At 42.8% G+C, this 21,872-nt stretch overlaps 1 protein-coding gene across 4 annotated transcripts in view; it reads right to left on the bottom strand.

Annotated features, from left to right (window-relative positions):
- WDR26 (WD repeat domain 26) overlaps positions 1 to 15,570 on the bottom strand; it is a 45,730-nt gene extending 30,160 nt beyond the window's left edge. For 3 of the 4 annotated variants that reach the window (XR_013345708.1, XM_077813691.1, XM_077813692.1), the window contains exons 1-6: positions 14,861 to 15,362; positions 12,908 to 13,007; positions 12,739 to 12,795; positions 4,098 to 4,234; positions 2,585 to 2,682; positions 1,436 to 1,592 (exon numbers count right to left, since the gene is read on the bottom strand). Coding sequence is in view for 3 of the 4 variants with exons in the window: in XM_077813691.1 (XP_077669817.1) it covers positions 1,436 to 1,592; positions 2,585 to 2,682; positions 4,098 to 4,234; positions 12,739 to 12,795; positions 12,908 to 13,007; positions 14,861 to 15,222 (911 nt within the window). In the remaining variant the exon portion in view is untranslated. Of the gene's footprint in view, positions 1 to 1,435; positions 1,593 to 2,584; positions 2,683 to 4,097; positions 4,235 to 12,738; positions 12,796 to 12,907; positions 13,008 to 14,860 lie in introns of all 4 variants that reach the window. The other variant, XM_077813693.1, reaches the window with a different exon arrangement.
- Positions 15,571 to 21,872: the final 6,302 nt, after the last annotated feature.

Genomic DNA, 21,872 nt, shown 5'->3' with positions numbered 1-21,872 from the left:
TTCTGAAGCACAAGGACCCCAATTCCTACATACATTAAAGAAAGCCTTCAAACCACTAGTTATTCCCCAGAATTGAAATGAAGTGAGACGGCCAAAAGTCCATTGAAGAAAGGAATTTAAGACATTGTGGCAGTTAAAAGCACAAAAGTCTAAAGCCAAAACAATTACTTGAACATATAGTTATATTAAGATGGTCATTTAGATTCTAAATAAAAGTATTGAAAAGACTATTGAAATGGAAATCTTCAGTTTAAAAAATAGATACCAAATAGTCTAAAGCTAAAAATCCCATGTGGTTGGAGATACTGGCAACTTTTAGAGACAAACAGAATTACAGGGGAGTACTGAGAAGTTAGTAGCAGCTCTCTGTAGTAAGTATTTAATATGAAGAAAATCTTAATTATGAGCCAAAGAATTGAACTGCTACTCCAACCACCAAAAATATAAAACACCATCCCCTTTTCTTGTGCTACTTCAGTGTCCGGCAACTTGTGGCCTTACCCCCTAATTATACCTTTGAAATATCTACAAGCTTTGTCCTTGCATTCATGTCACTTCTGCTAGATCCCTGAGGAGCTTTAATTGTCTGAAGAAAAATACTCAAAACACAGCAACTGTTTCTCTGTGTGCATGATATACCACCATTGAGTTACTTCCTCCCTGGTGCCTGCACAAGTTTCACAACATTTTAAATTTCTAAGCAACACCAATGTTACTTTAGTTTTAAAAAATTCCTTTATTATCTAAACAATCAATGAGTTTGTGTACATGTGAAACTTGCACTCATATGTAAGAGTTAAGAAATGTGTGTGTTTTCTTATGAAACAAACGTTGCCAAATTTAAAAACATGTATGTGTGTGTTCTGTCTTACTCAGTTTGCATTACACATTTTTAGCTATGACCAAGAATTAGAGAGTGGAATGAATTGCGTGTTCTTATTTAATTTCAACTTCTAAAATGTAATAGCATTCATTAATTAAAGGCTAAATCTGGAATATGACCTTGAACAGTAAACATAGATTTACCTTACGCATCCAAGAAGTTTGAAGACAAAGAATGGGTAGTAACAATTTGATAGCTATTAGACACTGACAGAATAATCAAACTTGCAGCCAATAAGTTGCGAGTTTGTGCACCTAGATTAAGGCTAAATCCTCAATACATACACCCATCACATTAAACAGTAAATTTCATTCCCTTAAGGAGAAGTAGCCAGACATTAAGAAGCATCTTCATACATGTTCCGGAGTTTGTCTGCACAAACAGTTAAAGTTAGTCAGCTAAATGGGCCTGGCTTTTCCCAGTGTACTCCAGCATGTTCCAATTTGAAACAAATGTACCTACAGTTCAAAGGAACAATATTATGTAAGTGGATTGTATTATATATTTTAAAAAAATACCATCAATTTTAAAAGTAGAAAAAGAAATTCTTACCTACTACAAACATGGTCTATAAGCAGTGACACAGAATCTAGATTGTTATCTAGTTTGGTATTATGATATAGGCACCGGTCTCGTTGTAGCTCCACAGCTTGACGTAGCAGATTCTGTAAACGCCTTGGGGGAAGCATCACCGACGGTGGTAGGTATGCTTAAAAAACAAACAAACAAACAAAAACAAAGAAAAAATACCCACAAAAGTTACAAATGCACATTTTATCTTTGAGATCTTTACTGAATAAAAACCAATAAAAAGCACTAAATTAAAAAAATCCAACTGCTCAACTTGGTTTACAACTGTGTAACTGAGGACCCAAAGATGAACTCAGATTCACTGACGTTTTCAAACAGAACTACACTTTTTCAGCTCTCTGTTGCTTTTGATCAGCAAAAGTTTCATTTATACAAAGTAGACTGCTGCACGCTGATTTTACCAGTAACATCCTCAACTGTGAGTCTCCACTAGACCACCTTTTGTACTCACTATGAGGAATTCCCAATTAAAAGATAACACACTGTTAGTACTGCTATTAATGGAGCAGTAGAGTCCACCACATTACAGCAGTGCTTTCCAACCTCTTTTCATTTGCAGACTCCTCAAACATTTCAAATGGGAGTGCAGACCCCTTCGGAAATCTTCGACCACCCCACCCCAAAGGTCAGCGGACCACAGGTTGAAAACTACTGTTTTATACGATAGACCCATAGAATTGAAATGAGATACCAATGCTCTAGGATCAGACAGTCTCCGAGTCAATATCAAGGGCAGCTGCAATACATCCAACATGTTGGCCTATCACAAGTAAGTGACATGGAAGAAGCAACCTGACAGAGCAGATAGCAGTGAAAACAATTCATATACTTTCTACATATAGCAGAGACACTGAGAACTGAAAGCTGTTATTACAAACAGCTAGAAGCAGCATAAGATTGAGAGGCACAAGACCTAAGACCCACAAAAAAAATCACTCAGTCATTCCCATTAACCAGAATTACCTTCCCCATAAAGCACCAGTCATTGATAGTAAGTGTAATTAAAATAAACTTTCCTCGAAAGTTATCCTATTAAATGGAATGTACTAGAAAAATATTTGGGGTGTATTTAGAAAAATCTATTTAAATGCTGAACATTAAACATCTTACTCTGGAGTTTGTCCAAGAGTTTAGATCTGGAAGCTGTTCCTTTTCCTTCCCATTCTGCTTTTGCACGCAAGTCTTCTGCATGACTACACATCAGATACCTGTTAAAACAAAGTGAATGAAAAGTCCTATTATGGTCTAAACCTTTTAAAATTTTTTTTCAATTGTAAGGATGGTGTATATGGAGATGTTCCTGTTTACAATTCATATTTAAGTGAGGTGGGGTAGAGGGGGTTCTAAGAAGAGAGACCTCTGTTTGGGACCTCCCTCTCACATCAACTTATTACAGCCAGAATGTACTGATCTTTAGGACACACAAAACAGTCACTCCTGACCAACCTGCACTCAAGTGAAAGCTTGGACAAATGTATGAGGAGTCAAAGACTAGACTGGGGCAAATTAAAGGGAACAATGATGCTTTATTTTGTAAGCAATATATTTTGTTTTCCCCCCCATGCAGATTAACCCAAAAGCTTATGAATTTCAATACAAAAATCCCAACTCAGTGGACTCAGAAGTTTGACTAGTCAATGATGGCACAAAATATACCTAGATGTAAACAAAATTTACTATGCTAACTGATCCCAGTGTGTTTGAGGTATACAGATGTGTTTCAAGCTGCATCATACTAAACTTCTGAATTTCTAGCATAATAGCATTGTCAACGCCGCCAACACTACCAGGCTCTGCAATTCGTCCTTGGGATGGTGATGATACAATGCATTAGTAAGATTTATTGTTGGAGTCCGGGTGATGGACAATAGCCATTTGCTCTAGTTCTCTTTTGCTTTGTCACTAACTAGAAAGCTTTAAGGAGAGAAGGTACCAATGCAAGGTAATGGATAAGAGACAAAACAGATCTTGTTTAGACTGGTCTTCAGGAGAGATGAAAAAAAGAAAGACTGTGCACATGTTGCACCCCCTCCCCCCACTCCAAAACAAAACAACACAACCACACACAACAAACAACCCAACCCCTACATCTACCAACTTGAGAATTATTCAGCTATAGGAAAAAAGAGACTGAACATGCTTCCTTCAAAGGACACAATTCCAGTCCTTATCAGTTTAGGTTCTGATACCATAAAGGCAGTATATATAAACAGTTATTTTGGATGAATAAGGATATGATATGAATCATGATACAACAATACTGTCAGTATAATAAATTTCTTCCCCTTGCCATTTTAAATAGTAGTGATCACCAACAGCATAAATAATTCAGATTTTTAAAACAAGTTAGTACTAAAGATTGAAGAAGGAGGGGAAGAGATAAGAGACCCTACTTCTGCAATGGAGTTTTCCCCACTGACTTCAACAGGAGTGGGCCCAAAAGGGAGAAGAGTGCTTCAGTTTTACCAAGACATTAATTTTACTTATTCCACATGATTCATGTGCACTTTTAATGTTATGAAGAGAGGGCTCAGGAAATATTGACCAGCACTTGTTTCCACAGAATTACACAATCCCTCAGGATATTCTGTAGAACTAATTGTCCAAGCTTAAACACCCTTACCCACTGAGGACATGAATGCGCTCTGTATTGTATTTCAGTGGTGTCAGTTCACAGCGTAGAACTTGAAGTGCCTCCAGGACCTTGCCATCCTCCAGATATTCCAGGTACTTCTGCTGTAGCAGCAAGAACTTCATCCTCTGACATGACAGAAAGCAGCAGTCAGGGGAAAAAGGTTGAATGAAGTTTCAGAAAATGTTTGAGCCTAAACAGAACAATAGAAGCCATTCTACTATACCCTTCAGAAATACAGCTACATGTAATGTATCATTACTTCTGCCTGGTCTTTCAATATAATTGTGGTAATTACGTTAGAAGTGACCCAAAAAAATTTTTTCCACCTGCCTACTGGAGCTCTGAATATCTTCTTCTCCCTATTTTGAACCCATATCCCTTTCAGTCACTATCCTTCAAACTAGGATTACATGGGATTCCCTCAATCTCATGCCCAATCTTTAAAAAAAGTATGCTGCATGCTTGTACAAAGCATGACCAGTAGGTCAGCAAGTCAACCCCCTAACTGGTTTTACACAGATTATGTAGGAGCTCACCAAGGGATTCTCTTTATAGTTGTATAACATGCTGTAGCAACATATTAACTCTGCAACTAGGCAAAACAAGGCACCGTGCAAATTAAACTTGTTTTCCATAAGTATTAACACTGCCATCTTCTTTTTACTGAAAGCGGAACGATATAGCTTCCCACATTTAGGGCTCACTTAGCCTATATTCACTCCTATCAGAATTCCAATGTGACCTTCACACATTTTCTCACATTTCTCATCAATAGTCATTATGTTAACATGTTCATGGACACAAAATGAAGGAACGCATTCAGTTACACATTTAAAATCTGGAGCCCCCAAAATTTCTTAACATGCTGATCCTTAAGATGAAAGTGAGACCGTTTAGTTGCTTCTACTTTATATAAGCACAGCCACTTGATGTATGCATCTTTTGCCTGTCTCCACTGCTGCTAGTGGCTATCGCCATGAGAAAAGACAAACCCCAGGCCTTCAACAAGTAATGGGGTAAGAGGAAAACCTGAGAATATCTAGAGTGAAACAAAATTAAATTTTTAATTAATAAATAAATAAAATAAATAGTGACTTGCTATGCTTTCCCCATCTCTATAGAAACTGAATGAAGTGCAAGACAGATCATAAGTACACTTCAATATTTGATCATCGCCTTTCCCCATGTGAGTCCAGCAGACCCCAAAGACCATCAGCTTTTCAACACTGTATTTACTCATATTAGTGCATTATATAATTGAGCAAGGTGCTAGCCTCTTCAAATCAAGACACTTAAGAAATATAAAACATTTGTTATACCTTAACTTTACATGATTTACTGCATGTTGTTCATTTTTGCACTTCACCTTGGATAGAGTAGCTACACTGTTCTATTTGATCAGTTTCATTTAATTCTGTTTTTCCATACAATAGCTCAATGCTGAAATGTTCTGAGCTGCTAACAATAGAATATTTAAATAACTAGAACTTAATTGAAAGATATATAGAATAATTTTTGTAAATTAAAAAAAATCCTAAGTTTTAAGACTAAAGGCTAAATTACTTGAGTGTCTCTTGATTTGAGTTTTACTCAATTTAACATTTGACTGACTATGCAAGCAATATTTTAAAAGAACATTAGTTATCTCTCATTCATGTTGTTTAAGATATATAGTACAGTCATCACAATGGCATGGAGAAAGATACACTACTACAATGAGTCTCATAAAAATCTCATTCCTGCTATGCATTTGACTAGGTGAGAGATATAGATCTTAAATATTTTATCTAGTAGTGGTTTTTTCTGATGCTTTTTGAGGGAACTTAAAACATTTAGGTAAAATATTTGTTTTTCTTCAACTGGAATGCATTCCAGATTGATTATGAATACAGCCTATGACTACTACACTTCATTAAAACATTGAGTGCAACAGACCTTCTGTAACTCTTGAGAACAAACCACATGTATCAAGTTTTCATGTACATGAAAGAAAACTGCTGACTTATTGTATAGCTTTCAGAATTGTATGAAGTTAGCTAGATATGCATCATCGGACAGATATTTGTAGCTAATTTCATACTATAGCATCTTAGTTTTCCAGTACTCTGATGTCCTGTACCAGATAGGTGAGAACCCCCTTTATATTATTCTCTGTCAGTGCACAGATATTCAGTTTGTTTGCATACGGCATGAAGAGGAGGCCCATTAGAAAACAGAGTATCTGTACAATTTTTTACAGGTATAATGTTGCAGATTTTGGGGTGATGAGTCATTAGAAGTCAGCCTTCCCCTTTTAGTACTTCCTATCCACTTATTAGGAAAGTGGAGGGGTTGGTTCCTCATGGTAGGTGATCACCACATACACTGAAGTTTGGTGGGGGGTTTTTTAAAACTTTGTTTTCTCAGTTCTTATCCAGAACTTCGTGTTGAATATTCTCCAATTCTCCCAGCATTATCTCAGACAATATTTTGTTTCCTATGTATCCATCCATTCACTTTTTCTTGGTTTCCCTTATCTGCATGGAGATAACTACTTCATCCAATCACTACCTCTACCCCTTTTTAGGACCATTATGCCAGGTAATGAAAGCCATTTCTGTGGAAGAAGAAAAGAGAAGAGAAAATAATAAATGTTTTTTTTGTTGTTGTGCCAATATCAGCAATTTCATGGAAATCCCTGTAAAAGCAAGGCAGAGGCACTGCCTCCATGACTCATTTTATCCATACTAGTACAAGAAGCATGTCAAAATTGACCAACGTTCAGCCTTTATATTGTGTATAGCAACCAAGGCAGAGTACTGTTGCCAAGACAGCTGAATATGTACATTCTCACAGTTGGTTCAGAGCATATTTTCCTTTTAAAAAGTCCTTTAAACCTTTCCTTTTAAACCTGATGTACAGCATTAAAGATGAATTGAGGAAGAAGTGTTGCATTCTGCTGTTTCTATGACATAATTAACACTAAAATTGGTTCAATGTTAAAGTGACCATACATAGAGAATTGCTAGGGTCTAAGCTTTGAACAGGGTTGAGCAAAATCAGGATTGAAAAATGTTACATGGTTTAAGTATATATATTGTCAGTGCTTAAACTATAAAACGGGACGAAACTGGATGTTTTGTACTTTTCCTTAGTTTCCTAGTTATATAAAGATTCTATATAAAATATGAACTTCTTAGTGGTTTCTCTTAAAATACTCATCCAAGCTGAAAAAGCAAAGTCAGGGCCCCATCAACATCCTTACTGTGAAAACCCTGCAAACCAGATAAGCAAATAGCCCATTCTAGAACTACAAGCAACACCATCTTTTGATATTCTGAATGTCCTCAAATTGAAATCAAGAAAATTGAAGTGTTTTGATCTGTGTTTGTGGTTTGAAGTCAATGGAATGTGTGTTCGTATATCATTTAGGAACCTTACTTTAGGCTTTTATTTTTGAAAAACTGACTTGCATATATAAAAAATTCATAACAATTTTATTAGTATATTGAAAATCTAAATAATTTTTCATTGTTAACATCAAAGCAATTTTGTTTTGAAGTGACAATCATCACCACTAAGAGAGAAGTTTAATAAAAATATAATTTTAGCCTCCTAATGCTGCAACATTTATGTACATGCTTAGCATAAATAGTCCTGTTGAAGTCAATGAGAATATTTATGTGAGTAAAGTTATGTGTCTGGTTTGAAGAATCAGGGCCTTAACTTTCAATATTCTGTTTTTCCACCTATGGCAGGTTTGTAAAAATCAAATAAGATACTCTACTAATAGTGGCACTTAACAATAGCACAATTTTTTCAAGCAAGTTTAACAAAACCTCAACCCAATTTAAATACCCCCCCCCAAAACAAAAAAAAAAAGTCACTTGATTGATGTCAGCAAAATAAGTTATTCTAAACTGGTCTGGATCTCTGCTCTCCTGTCCACAGGGAGGCTGTGCATGCCATTCCTGGGACAGAAACTCTTATGCTGTTGTTGAGTAGCCTCCTCTAGGCAATCCAGCAAAGCCATTGACTGAAACTAGAGGAAGCTGCATCTAGCAACTCTCTTTTAGGTAACCAGGTACAAGGCCTCTGAGTGAAAGCAAAAGGAAAACACGAGAGGATCCTGGAGTGTATCCCCTTCCAATAAGGAATCATTACATCTTTTAGGGCTTCTCTACACAGCAAATTACTCCTGATTAACCTCCATGTGTGGACACACTAATTCCACATGGAGTTAATAAGGAATAGTTAATCTGCTCTTAATTCACACCCTAGTTTATTCCAGATTAATTTTCATGTGTAGACAAGCCTTTATCTGATACCATAGAGTTAGGAAACCTGAGAGCCCCCAGTTGGAATTCAAATGATCATTGAACATAACTGCAGGTAGAAGTGCTATTTCTCTTAAAAGTGTGATGCTCAAATTCACCTAGCTAGGATGAATACCATTATCTGACAGAATAACCCCAAATCAAGTGTAGACAAGTGAAATTTCACTTGGAAATTACAAGTGCACTGACTGAAATGCTGGCCTGGGCCAAAAACCAAAGTGGATATCCTTACATTTTTTGAAAATACCACCTAACACAGGGGTGGGCAAACTTCTTGGCCTGAGGGCCACATCAGGTTTCAAATATTGTATGGAGGGCCAGTTAAGGGAGGTTGTGCCTCCCTAAACAGCCAGACGTGGCCCGGCCCCCCGTCCTGCTTCTTGCCCCCTGATGGGCCCCCCCTTCCCTGATGGCCCCCCCAGAACCCCGACCCCTGACTGCCCCCCGCCGCCCCATCCAACCCCTCCTCCCATTCCTGACTGCCCCCCCTGGAACCCCTGCCCCCATTCAACCCCCCGTTCCCCACCCCACCCCCATCCACACTCCCTAAGTACTCCCCCCAAACTCCCCTGTCCTCTATCCACCTCCCCGCCCCCTTATCACGCTGCCTGGAGGACCAGCGGTTGACGGAGCTACAGCTGCGCCACCTGGCTGGAGTCAGCCACGCCACTGCACAGCACAGAGCACCAGATCTGCTGTACTGCCCCAGGAGCTGCAGGGGAGGGAAAACAGTGGGGGAGTGGCTGGGGGCTAGCCTCCCAGGCCAGGAGCTCAGCGGCCGGGCAGAAGGATCCTGTGCATAGGCACCGACTCCGTGGGTGCTCCGGGGCTGGAGCACCCACAGAGAAAAATTGGTGGGTGCTCTGCACGCACTGACAGCTCCCTGACCCGGTTCACCTCTGCCTCCCGCTTGAGCGCGCTGCCGTGTCCTGCTTCTCCCCCCTCCCTCCCAGCACTTGTGCCGTGAAACAGCTGTTTCGCGCAGCAAGCACTGGGGGGGGGGGGGGGGAAGGAGGAGAAGGAGGAATGCAGCATGCTCAGGGGAGAGGTCCAACAGGAGCAGGGAGGGGGCAGAGGGGCACGAGCACCCTCCAGCGCCAACAAAAGTTGGAGCCTGTGGTCCCATGGGTCGTAGTTTGCCCACCTCTGACCTAACACCAGAAGAAAGTTTTGATTTTCATGTTTGGTCCACTACTCTGGATAAGGCTTTCTTCTGGCTCCTCACCCAACTGCATCCCCCATACTATGTTACACGAAGTACAGACATGACTAGCCATATTACTCAACGGTAGTACAGGGCACAATTGCCTTTCAGTGGTGTTTACATATTAACTAAGAGGGGAGGCTACTTTTCATTTTTAGCTCAGGCCAGATGCAGCAGCTGTTTAATGAACCCACAAGTTTAAACTTAGATCAGTAGTTTGTACCTTAATATGCAGCATTTATAGCACTTCCATCTGTGATCTCAAAGCACTTTATGGGCACTTTATGCCCATGTTCACAGACAATTTATAAAATACATGCAGTACAACTCTATGTTCACATAGCTCATTTTTGATCAGAAGTTGTGAAAACTTTGACATCCAGATCACCCTTGACCAAGTCACAATAAAAGTAAGATTCCCTAGCCTATTAAAGCTTACAGCAAAATGTCAGTAAGATTGACTTTTTACATACACACACCACCGCCCACTCAACTTCAGATACATGTGGTCAAACTGCCAGGTTGAGATTCAGAAACCCAAACCCATATGATCTTGGTTCATAAAACACAAACAGCATTTCTTTCCCTAAAGGATATGGCGATTTACTGCACTTATTCTACTAAGTGCTGTTCAACATCAGCTGAATGAACACATTTTTTAAAATCTAAAATTATGATAAAGTTTGACTTAAAAACAGAAACCAGAAGATCGTCAATATAAAGTTGCCAAAGTGCGTTCACATTGAATTGAGTTGTTTTACTTTTTTCATGATAGGGTGGAAATAGATGAAGTCCAGGCACTAGTAAGATTACTAGTGATTTAAAAAACAAAAAAACCAAAAACCTGAATTATTTAACTCCCCCCACCACTAGGGCCATGAGTGGGAGAAAGATAACCCCACCCCTTAAAATAAATAGAAGTACCTACAACATCACTGAAAGTGCAAAACCCAGAGATTTAATCATCTTTTATTAGATCTGATTATGTTCTATAGATTGTCACAGCTTAGACTTTTTTTTTTGTAAAAAAATTAAAAAAATCAAGTGAGCTTTCCTTTTACAGTTGCTACTTATTGCTCTAAATTGGACTGAAATCTTGCAATAACCATAACATAATCCAGACAAATATCTTCCAATCAGCGTTAAAAAAAACTTGATAGGTCACCCCTATAAAAGTTTATTAATAGCTTTTAAAAAAAATTCAAATACTAAAACGTCTGACTCTAAAGATATGGATGATAAAACAGATAAAGTCCTATCCCCATACCTTACATCTTTTTTTTAAAAAGAAGTCTGCCACATGTACAGTAGTAAGAAAATAAATTAAAGTCAGTATTTGTTACTTTTTTTATTCATCAGACTCAGTTTAGATGAACAAAATACACTTTACAGCATCAATCTAGTTTAGAGAAGGTAGAGTCTGAAAACAAAATTCACATTTCTATAAGTTTTACTCAGTTGGAGTACATTTTCCCCAAGGTTAGGGCTGCTGATAATAGCTCATCTCAACTAATTAGCCTCTCACAGTTTGTATGGCAACTTCCAACTTACTATATGTTGGATTCTATGCATCCAATGAAGTGGGCTGTAGCCCACGAAAGCTTATGCTCCAATAAATTTATTAGTCTCTAAGGTGCCACAAGTACTCCTGTTCTTCATACTTTGGATTCTCTAAAAGCAAATTGTCCTTGTTTTCCTCTTTCGTCAAGATTACCTATTGTACAAAAATCCTCATAGTTTGACAATTTTTTCATGAACTAGAATGGACAGCACCATTTTGAACGGAATCGCGAAAACGCATATCCCCAAAATGTAAATGTTATCACAGTTCTAAATTCAATAGATGCTACACTCTTGGGAATGTAACAGGCTTCTGAATTCTCACTCCTCAGGAGACACTGAAAATGTACACACTATTTTGGTATATTCTGTTTGTATAGTCTGTCTTGACCCAGGTTTTTTTTCCTGCTGTCTTTTAAAAAGCTTGCCTTTCAATATTAGCCTGCAAAGCAAAAAACAGGTACTAGAACTATAGCTTAATAGAAAAGACTTTGGAGGGGTTAAACTTTCACACAATTACAGAACAAGATGTAACTTCTTTCAGGCAGCCACTGATGTTTTGTTAAACATCTGTTTTTCCTACTTCACTTCCTGTTCTCTCTCTTCCCCTCCCCCACCAGGCAGGAAACTCTCCTCCTGACAACAAAATGAATCAGCTAGAAGTAAAAAGCTAAGCAGCCATCAGCTGATTCCTCACTGTGTACAGCCACAGGCACTTCAAAAAGCAGTGTTACTTTTTGCTCCTCAAATACTACAAAACTAAATTTAACATAGTAAAAAAGATGTTTGAAGAAAGACTAGGGCTGTATGTAACCATTCTGATCCTGGGTCATAGAAATAAAACCAGAAACTCTTTGTATGTCAGAGTCCACGAAGTTATTGAAACCACATAAGCTGTAACTCTGTCAAGTCACAGAATCGAAACCATAGCGTGAACACACATTACCAGACTGGTCTGCTTTAAAAATAATTTAAAAGAGGACAAAGCTCTACAAAAATTCCAAAGAGTGACACACACATATTTGTTCTTTAAATGCTATCTAGAAAAGCAACAGTATTGTTCATTTTCTATAACAGCGACTATATTCCCATAACATTCTATTGCAGTATGCAAACTCCCACAGTACCTAGGTATTCTACATTGTATCTAAGCTTGGTTCTTTAAGAAAACATATAAAAATTAGCTATTTCAAACTCAGAAGCACTTTTCAAATTTCTCTAAAGTAACTGAATTAAATAAACAGTTTCAACTGAAGTTATCCAATGTATGGATTTTAAATTAGATATACAGAGTACACAATCTGAATTCTGATCCATGAAGAAAGACTTTAATAAATTCACACATTAAATACATTGAGTATTGGTCTTAATATTTTTAGGCTCTCTCTCTCACATACTACAAAATGACAGGAGACCAAATTAGTATTGTGCTTGAGACTTCAAGCTGCTTACTAAAATAAATACATTAACTCTCAACTAGGTACAAAAAAAGTGTATTACTACAATTATTCCAAACTATATCTGAAACAATTCAAGATGTGTTTCTTACCACAATTGCGTGAGGAGAATGCACCAATGGCTTAAGTTCATTCAAGTCGTTCTCAGCCTGCAAAAATTGGTATAAAAAAGAAACATAAGCTTGAAGAACCATGAAATGCATTTCACATACTATACATTTAACAGTAGTTGTGCAGTCCTATATGCCCCACATACATTACCTTATCCCATTCTCCTTCCATTACATGATTGCGGAATTTGGTAGCAGAAGGATGTTCTAAACGACATCCTGACTCTTGCATGAGAAGATCAACAGTCTGGCTGCAGGAGAGATACAGTGTAAAAAAAAACTGACCAATTTTACCCTTAAAATGCACCACCCACTGCAATAAGCCTGCAATAGATAAAAACTGACTTTTTATGAAGCAAAAGAGTTATAACCAGATTCAGAAACATGTGAACAGATAAGTATTCCAATCACTCAATTCACTTCAATAGACAGCTCTCTATCCACAAGAGTGGTTGATTGGTTTGAAAACTTGCATGAAGTGCCAAGATGGTCGTCTTTGACTAACTAATTATCTCGGACAAGCATGTCTAGATAGAAATAAACCAGTTTTTAGCAGCAAGTTGTCTACACAGAGGAAAATATAGGTTATAAACACTAGATGTGCCTCTATAACCCTCAATAGAGAATGGGTATAAAGGGCTGCTACTGCTCTGTATTAAGATGTCTGCAGAGATAGTCCTAGCCTTTGTTCATGTCAGGACTTTAAAAGGTTCGTTCCTTAAAATAAAAAATAAGCAAACCCACTAACTTGTAACCCTCCCCCTTTTGTGCTAAAAATAGCATATTTACTGTGGTGTAGCCTATAAACAGTCACAAGCTGTCTCCTGCTGTGGAGAATCTGCCTCCTATGTCAGTGGTGCATTTTATTTTATGTACTAAGTTCATTAGAATCAATCCAGCCCCACAACAGTTTGCCATCTCTCCTTTGGTACTTCCCTTGTAGCTTTATTTTCTGGGGCATCATCTATAGGAGCCCTCCGAAAATCTCAGTATCCACCTAGTTGCTATTATGTTTTATTTAGAAAAGGGGGAGAGGGGTGTTTATAAAATTCAGATGGTTCATCTCTCTGTATTTTTATTTCGCCTCCCTCCACTGCATACTCACCCAAAAATACTGCAGTGCTCTAAGCCACGGAAGAGCCAACCTATTTGTCATTTTAATTTTTTCACTCTATAGATAGCTTTTGAAAAAGCTATTAGACATATGGCCAAACCAAACCTACAAAAGCTTTCATCCAATTACACGAACACAGGCTCTGCAGTCAGAATCCTAAATACTGGTTTAATTCTTTGGTTGGTTTGTTTACAATTAACCACTGAGCTCTTAAGACTTAAACAAAACAAAAACCTCCAAGTGTCCAGGCTCCATTATGTTCACCAGATCACTTCGCCCCCACTACCACATTTGTATTGATCTGAGTTTAGTGGTATGTGATTGGGCTTTCATACTGTCATCTCTGGCAGAGGAAGCTCTACCTGTTCCCCACCACGGTTCAGACAGTCTGTCTCGAATGTACAAAGCTTGAATGGAAGAGCCTTGAAGACAGGCCCCTCACGTCATTATTTTCAACACATCAGGTCTGCCCCACAGTTCCCCTTCATATACACTTACTGATCTCTCTATACAATGGGATATCAAGCTGTGACAAGGTAGTATGTGGGAGAAGGCGGCCCCTTTCCTCCCCTCCACCGTCCAAATCTTACGTATGTGGGTCATAAACAGATTTGTTGGTCTGTCTCCCATGGGCACAAATGGTGCCCTAAAACAGAACAAGTCTCCCAGCACCATTCTTTTCCCCCGGCCCACTCCTGCACCAAGCCAGCCCCCTCCCCCACTTTTGACTCCTCTCTCCTTATCGATGTGCAATTCAGCTACATCAGCGCGGACCTACAGCAGGGGAGGGGCCCGGAGCCCGATTCCCACCCAGCCTCCCTCCTGGTCCCTGTGGAGGAGGAAGCGGGGGGGGGGGTCCACATAGCACCGCTAGAGGGGAAGGGGAGGAAAACGGGGCCTCGCCGTGTGGGGCTCCCTTACCCCCACTAGCCCCCCGCCGTATGAGGGAGAAAGGGACCGGTCTCCCTTCTGAGAGGCGCGGGCACTTACTTGAGGCCCAGCCCGTGGAGGTGCTGCCCTATGAGCCGGATCACGTCCTCGTCGGACTGCGAGAGCCGCTTCTTCTTCTTCAGGGCGCTGCCGCCGCCTCCCCCCAGCTCCGCGGCGGCCGAGCCGGGGCCCCCGGCGGCCGGGACCCCGTTGTTGACGCTCAGGCCGCCGGGGCTGATGCTGCTGCCGCCGCTGCTATTGGCCGCGGAGGGCAGCAGCCCGTTGGCGTGAGCCAGCTGCTCCCCGGCGGCCGAGCCCGACGAGGCCTCGCCGTTCTGGGCGCCCAAGCAGCCCAGCTCCGGGCCCGCCGGCCCCTGCGGCGGCGGCGGCTGCTGGCCTCCTCCTGCCCCGTTGGCCTGCATGGCGCTGCTGCCGCTGCCTCTGAGCGGGGCGGCAGGGGGGGCGAGCCCGGCGGAGAGCGAGGGGGACTGGGACGAGGTGAGGCCTGCTCTGCCCGCGGAAGCCCCGGGCTCGCCTGCTCCCTCCGCCGCCGCCGGGGAGGCCCGGGCTTTCTTCCGCGGGGGCGGGGAGGCTCCGCCGGTGTCCGAGTCGGAGGAGGAGGAAGCGGAGGCCAGAGTTTCCTCGCCGAGAGCGGCCGTGGTGGGAAGCCGGGGGGCGGGGGGGGCGAGGAAGGGAGGTGAGGGAAGGAGGAGCGGGGCCCTGTCCCCCCCGGGGTCCCGGAGGCAGCGCCGCCGCCCGCTCTGGGCTCCCTCTTGTTATTGCTGCCGCCGCCGCTGCCTGGAGCCCCCGCCCGGCCGCCCCAGGCGCCCGGCCTGCTCCGCGCCGCTGGGTTTGTCACTTCTCTGCCCAGCTGCAGCCTAATGGAGTCCGGGCCGGGACGTCACAGGAAATTCCTATACTGCCCCCTACACCCACTTCCGCCGCCCGGAGCCGGTGTGGAGCCTATGGGGTAGGGGGCCGAGAAGAGCGGGGCTTCACCCTGCTTGTGCAGCGGCAGGGGATGGGGGGAGGGCGCAGACCCAGAGGGGGCTCTGCCACACACCTGTCTAGCTGCCTCCCACCCAGCCCGGTGTGCCTACCTAGCATGTCTCTGTATACACACTGAGTACATGTGTCCTGATCTGTAATACATATGGACAGACTATATCTAGGTGTATGCACCTCTGTAGGCGAGTGTGTAAATACACACACACGTGTATATATACACACATACTTAGATATATAGATGATACACACACACATACACACACACAAAGATAGATGGATAGATGGCACACACACACCCCAACATCAAATGTGCTAAAAGAACATTATTAAGGTTGCCAAGTGATCACTGAAAAGTTAAATGCCAGAGTTAAAGTGAAACCCTAATTTGGCCCCCTTGTGCCTATGCATTAGGAGATCATCTTTAATTACATGATCCCATAGTATTTTTTCCACAGAAGCCTACTGCAGTCAGTGCATAGTATAGACAGTTCTCACTTAATGAGCAACTAATCAATATTTTGTTTTCTCCTCATTGTTTAATAACATACTAGTCAAACCCTGCTCTCAATGCAGAATTATTAATTTTTCATGAACTTTATCATAGTGTTCACAAACCTCTATGAATTTATTTTCACAACATCCCTGTGAGGTGAGAGGATATTATTATCCCCATTTTACAGATGGGGAGACACAGAGATAAAAGTAAAAAGACACTCCCGAGACACAGAGATAAAAGTAAAAAGTTCCCAGTAAGTTTGGATGCCAAACAGATACCTAGGATATAATTTGGCAGAGTACATATCCTTACATAGCACTTTATGTGTTCAAAGCACAGTTCCATTAACTTCAATTGTAGCTGTGATTGCTCAGCAGTTTTGCAAATCTGGTCCCAGGAAATGAGGAGTATAAGAGTAGTGACCACATCTGAAAAAATTAGTTTCAAGTGACTTGTCTAGCAACACATAGGAATTCATTGCAGAGGCAGGGATGGACTCCAATTCTCCAGGGTGCATTCAGCTGCCATAACCACAATACTGTCCTTTCTGCAATCATCTGTCTCATCCACTCCATATCTATCACAAGCACATTTTCATGTGCAGGTGGTGGAATCCCCTTGGTGTGGCAGAGGATGTCCCGGCTGGTACCAGCAGACTTAGAGATCTCCTGGACTACGATCAAAGGGACTGGGTAGACCTGCGGCACTTGATCAGCACATGAGGCTGTCCACCCTGCATGTCTCCTGTTGTGTGCTCCAGGAGGTGAGGGCAGCCTTGTCTCCTGCTTCTCCCACTTTCCTTGAGCAGGTGCTGCAGGAGGGTGCTCCCTGACTATTCCTCACGCTGGCCCTCTGGATCTTGTCATCCTGCCTTGTGAGTCTCCCTGCTGTCCCTGACATGCCACCTGAGCTGGCTGCACAACATCCAACTGATCCACCTCTGAACCATGCCTGGAAAAGATCTGTATGCACTCACCCTTCATACTATTCACTTCCTCACCCCCGTGTTCCACACCGACACCAGGTGGCGGGACCTGCTGCCACTGGAAGAGGGCAAGGAACCCTGGTGGGCCAGTCTGTGCTCCACTCTGGTTTCACTTCCCACCAGGGATATTAGCTGGTGGCTCCTCTGAGCCATGAGCACAGGCGTGTACCTGACGTGGTTCATGCACTCCTCTGATACATATCCTTCCTGTGATGAGAGGGAGACACTAGTACACATCTATGTAGGGTATATCAGGTGGCAGCCCTTCTTCTGGCTCCTCCAGAACCTCTTACTAAGGTTATAGCTGCATTTTCCCCTGCTTTTTCTGATCTGTGCACCCCTCCTCGTCCATCTTCTCCTGGCTTTGGCAAAGATGGCCATCCATCACACCAGAAGAAGGAAGTTGGATGGGGGGTACTCTGTGACTGTGGAGTCTATTTCCATTCCCTTTTTCAATCATATCTGGGTAGAGTTCCTACCCAGGTGGTGTCTACAAATTCCTTAGACACCTTTGAGGAGTGGTGGGCACTGTCCGGGGTTCTCTGCTCTGTGTCCCCCTCTGGCTGCCTTATTTTTAACCTTTGACTTAATAACTTTAACCCTTAACCTGTTTCTGTTTTCTCTTTCATTGTCGCAAGTACTCAACTGTGACTCGGGCTTAGTGGTTCCTCCCACTTAGTTGAGGGGGTGGGCCTTAACTTTTGGACAGGCCTAGATCTGCCTGTCCCAGTGCTAATACATCTGTCAGAGGCACATCTTCATATGTAGGTGGTGGAGTACCCCTTGGTGTGCTTGAAGATAGTCCTGGGTAGTACCACCAGAATCAGAGACCCCTGGACTACAATTAGAGGGATTGGGTGGACCCCGTGGTGCTTGGCCAGTGGACCCCGTGGTGCTTGGCCAGTGCCTGAGCTTGACTACCCTGTGCATCCACCATTTTGTGCTCCAGGAGAGGAGAGCTTTTGTCACCTATCTTGAGTGGTCCTGTGTGACAGTATTCACATAAACTGTGACTGTATAGATCATCATTGCAGCCACTGTTATATATTTGCAGCAAATATTGTACAAAGGTTGTCATGTGAGGTGTCTATAAAAAGGTTATGATTTGCTGGTTGTGATTATGATATCTGTATTCATGTATCAATTTTGTAGTTGAAGTTATAAATATTGGCTATGTACTTGTATCTCAGTGTGTTTGATTCCAAGTAGCCTCATTTAAGCAGTTGGTCAGCTTCTTGAGAAAGGACTATTCTCAGTAAGTGCCCAATCAAGAAACACTTAACTGACAATGGACTTTGGGGGATGCCAATCCACATCTGAGCTTTCCTGGGAACATTCAAACTAACATGTAAACAGTGGTGTCGGCCTGAGTCATGCATGGACATGTGACTTGCCCATGACTCCAAACTCCATCTTGCTGCTGTGAATTCCACAGTAAGAACAAAGGGGTATCCTTCCACCTGGCAGAGAATATAAAAGACCCTGGAAACCCATCCATTTTATCTTCAGTCCTGCTTCTTACTTCTGGAGGAACCTTGCTGCAAACTGAAGCTCTGAACAAAGGACTGAATGACCCATCCCAGCTGTGGATGTACTCCAGAAACTTGATTTGAACCTGCAGTTTATCCCATCACTACTACAAGCCTAAATCAAGAACTTTACCATTATTGTATGTAATTGATTCCATTTAACCAGTTTTAGCTCTCATCTGTGTTTCTTTCTTTTTATGAATAAACCTTTAGATTTTAGATTCTAAAGGATTGGCAACAGTGTGATTTGTGGGTAAGATCTGACTTGTATATTGACCTGGGTCTGGGGCTTGGTCCTTTGGGATCAGGAGAATCTCTTTTTTCTTTTACTGGGGAATTGGTTTTCATAACCATTCGTCCCTATAACAAGTGGCACTGGTGGTAATACTGGGAAACTGGAGTGTCTAAGGGAATTGCTTGTATGACTTATGGTTAGCCAGTGGGGTGAAACCAAAGTCCTCTCTGTTTGGCTGGTGTGGTGTGCCTGAGAGGTGGAAAACCACCAGTTTGGGTCTGACTGCCCTGCTCTAAGCAATTTGTCCTGAATTGATACTCTCAGTTGTGTCCCACCAGAGGCAGCATCGTTACATCCTGCTGGAGGGCACTTCCTGCCAACTCCTCAACCTCAGCCCTCCAGTTCTCATCATCAGGCCTCTGCCCTGTGATTTCCTCTCTCCGCCACCCCGGATACCTCTAGTGCACCACCTAAGCTGGCTGAGCACCATCCAGCAGGCCCTTCTCCAAACCATGCCCCAAGAACATCTCTACATGCATGTGCTTCATACCATCCACTTCCTTGCCCTCATGTCCTACCCCAACACAAAAGTGGTGGGACCTGCTGTCACTTGCGGAGGGTGGAGAGCCCCAGTACACCATCGGGACCCACGATCCACTGGGGATCTCAGTTGGCAGCTCCTTCACGGACACATGAACATGGGCATATGTTTGGCAAAGTTTACAGAGTCCCCTGACACCTGTCCTTTATGTGGCAAGATGTGACACACATCTACATAGAAAGTGTAAGCTGCTGCCCCTCTTTCAGGTACTCCAGAACCTCCTGATGAGACCCACTCATCTCAGTACTTTCAATAGGTTTAAGAGGGCACTGAGTCCATGTGACATGGTATACCAGACCCTCTGAGGCCCCCTGCTGGAGATCTTGTGACCCTGCCACACCCTGCCCCCAAAAAGGGCAGTGGAGAGGGTCCTCCAAACTGCCTACAGTGGCTGTGTGGGACACAGCCAATCAGGCCCAGCAGCCTAGTATAACAAAAGCTGCAGGGCCAGAGCAGGGTGTTCAGTGCCTTGCTGCAGCTGTAGGAGTGTGGGTGTCTGATAGAGCAGTGCTGCCAGAAACCAGGGAGAGTGAGAAAGACCCCTGAGCTGGTTGCTGGGACTCTACTAGGACAAGGCCCTGAGGTAAGGGTGAAGATGGTTTGGGGCCATGGAGAAGTGGCCCTGGGAATTTGAGAAGCCATGTGATATAGTTAAAGGTACATAGCAGATGGCTGTGATCTACAGGGTCCCTGGGCTGGGACCTGGAGTAGTGGGCTGGCCTGGGCCACCCCTACCCCCCATTAGTCACTGGGGGGAAGTGGCCTGGGTATTGAGGCTCCCCAAAGGGGGAACTGAACTCCAGTGGCACAGCTGGAGAGCTATAGCCAGGAAGCCCCAAGAGAGTGAAGACACTGTCTCCAGGGAGGGAGCCTGGGGGCACTGCTCTATCCCAGAGTAGGGACAATCTGAGAGGGTGTGCACAAGAAGTGAGTGCACCCTATTACAGTCCAATACATCCGAACTGATTGCCTGCTGCCCACTTGGGCTTAAGGAAAGGTACCTGGGCCTTATAAAGGGGGAGACAGCTGCATTTGGTTGTTGACAGGTGCTGTGGGGAATAAGAAGGCTTCTGCAAGGCTGTAAGTTAGCAGAGAAGGCTGAACTTCAGGCAAGAAGTGTTGGGAGAGCAGGAAGACAGACCCTCAGGGAGGAGGGTCTCTGCCCAACTTGAGACTATGTAAAAGTAATGAATGTGAAGAGGACAGACCTTTAGTGAGGAAGGACTGGGCCCAGCTGAAATTTGGATGAAGAGTTTGAAAGTTTGAGTTTTTTATTTTAAAAATCTTTTCCAGGGCTTAATAAATTGGATCCCAGAAGGGGAAAGTTTTGAATGTCTAGAATGTGGCCTTTTTAAGGGTCCTGGGTGGGGTGGATGGAAAGAGGCAGTTTTCAGCAGAGCCATGGACACTGCAAGATAGGTGTGCCCTTTGACATCTTCCTACTTCTGGAACAAATGATGGCTACAGGTGATGGTCTCCTTTACTACACAGGTTTCAGAGTAACAGCCGTGTTAGTCTACCCCCCCCCCCCGATGTTCTGGTTTAACTTGGATTTAAACTTGGAGAGTGGTCAGTTTGGATGAGCTATTACCAGCAGGAGAGTGAGTTTGTGTGTGTATGGGGGTGGGGGGTGAGAGAACCTGGATTTGTGCAGGAAATGGCCCAACTTGATTATCATGCACATTGTGTAGAGAGTTGTCACTTTGGATGGGCTATCACCAGCAGGAGAGTGAATTTGTGTGGGGGGGTGGAGGGTGAGAAAACCTGGATTTGTGCTGGAAATGGCCCAACTTGATGATCACTTTAGATAAGCTATTACCAGCAGGACAGTGGGGTGGGAGGAGGTATTGTTTCATATTCTCTGTGTGTATATAAAGTCTGCTGCAGTTTCCACGGTATGCATCCGATGAAGTGAGCTGTAGCTCACGAAAGCTCATGCTCAAATAAATTGGTTAGTCTCTAAGGTGCCACAAGTACTCCTTTTCTCTTTACTACACAGTGCTGATTCATTCCCAAAGCAGTTCCAGCCTGTTCACTGAATGAACCAGGTGTTCTGTAGAAAAGACAGAATGTGATCATGTAATTAAAACTGTATCTTAGTGCATATGCACCAAAGGACTGAATTAATGTTGCATGGACAACCTTAAGTCCTCCATTTCTTAACTTTTGAGTGCTTGACTTTATTAAGATTGCAATGTTCTTAACATGGTTATTTTGA

This window comes from Eretmochelys imbricata, chromosome 3, assembly GCF_965152235.1.
Source record: "Eretmochelys imbricata isolate rEreImb1 chromosome 3, rEreImb1.hap1, whole genome shotgun sequence".
In the NCBI taxonomy this organism is placed as follows: domain Eukaryota; kingdom Metazoa; phylum Chordata; order Testudines; family Cheloniidae; genus Eretmochelys; species Eretmochelys imbricata.
The sequence above is the reverse complement of the archived record's forward strand: the minus strand, read 5'-3'. Positions and strand labels throughout refer to the sequence as shown.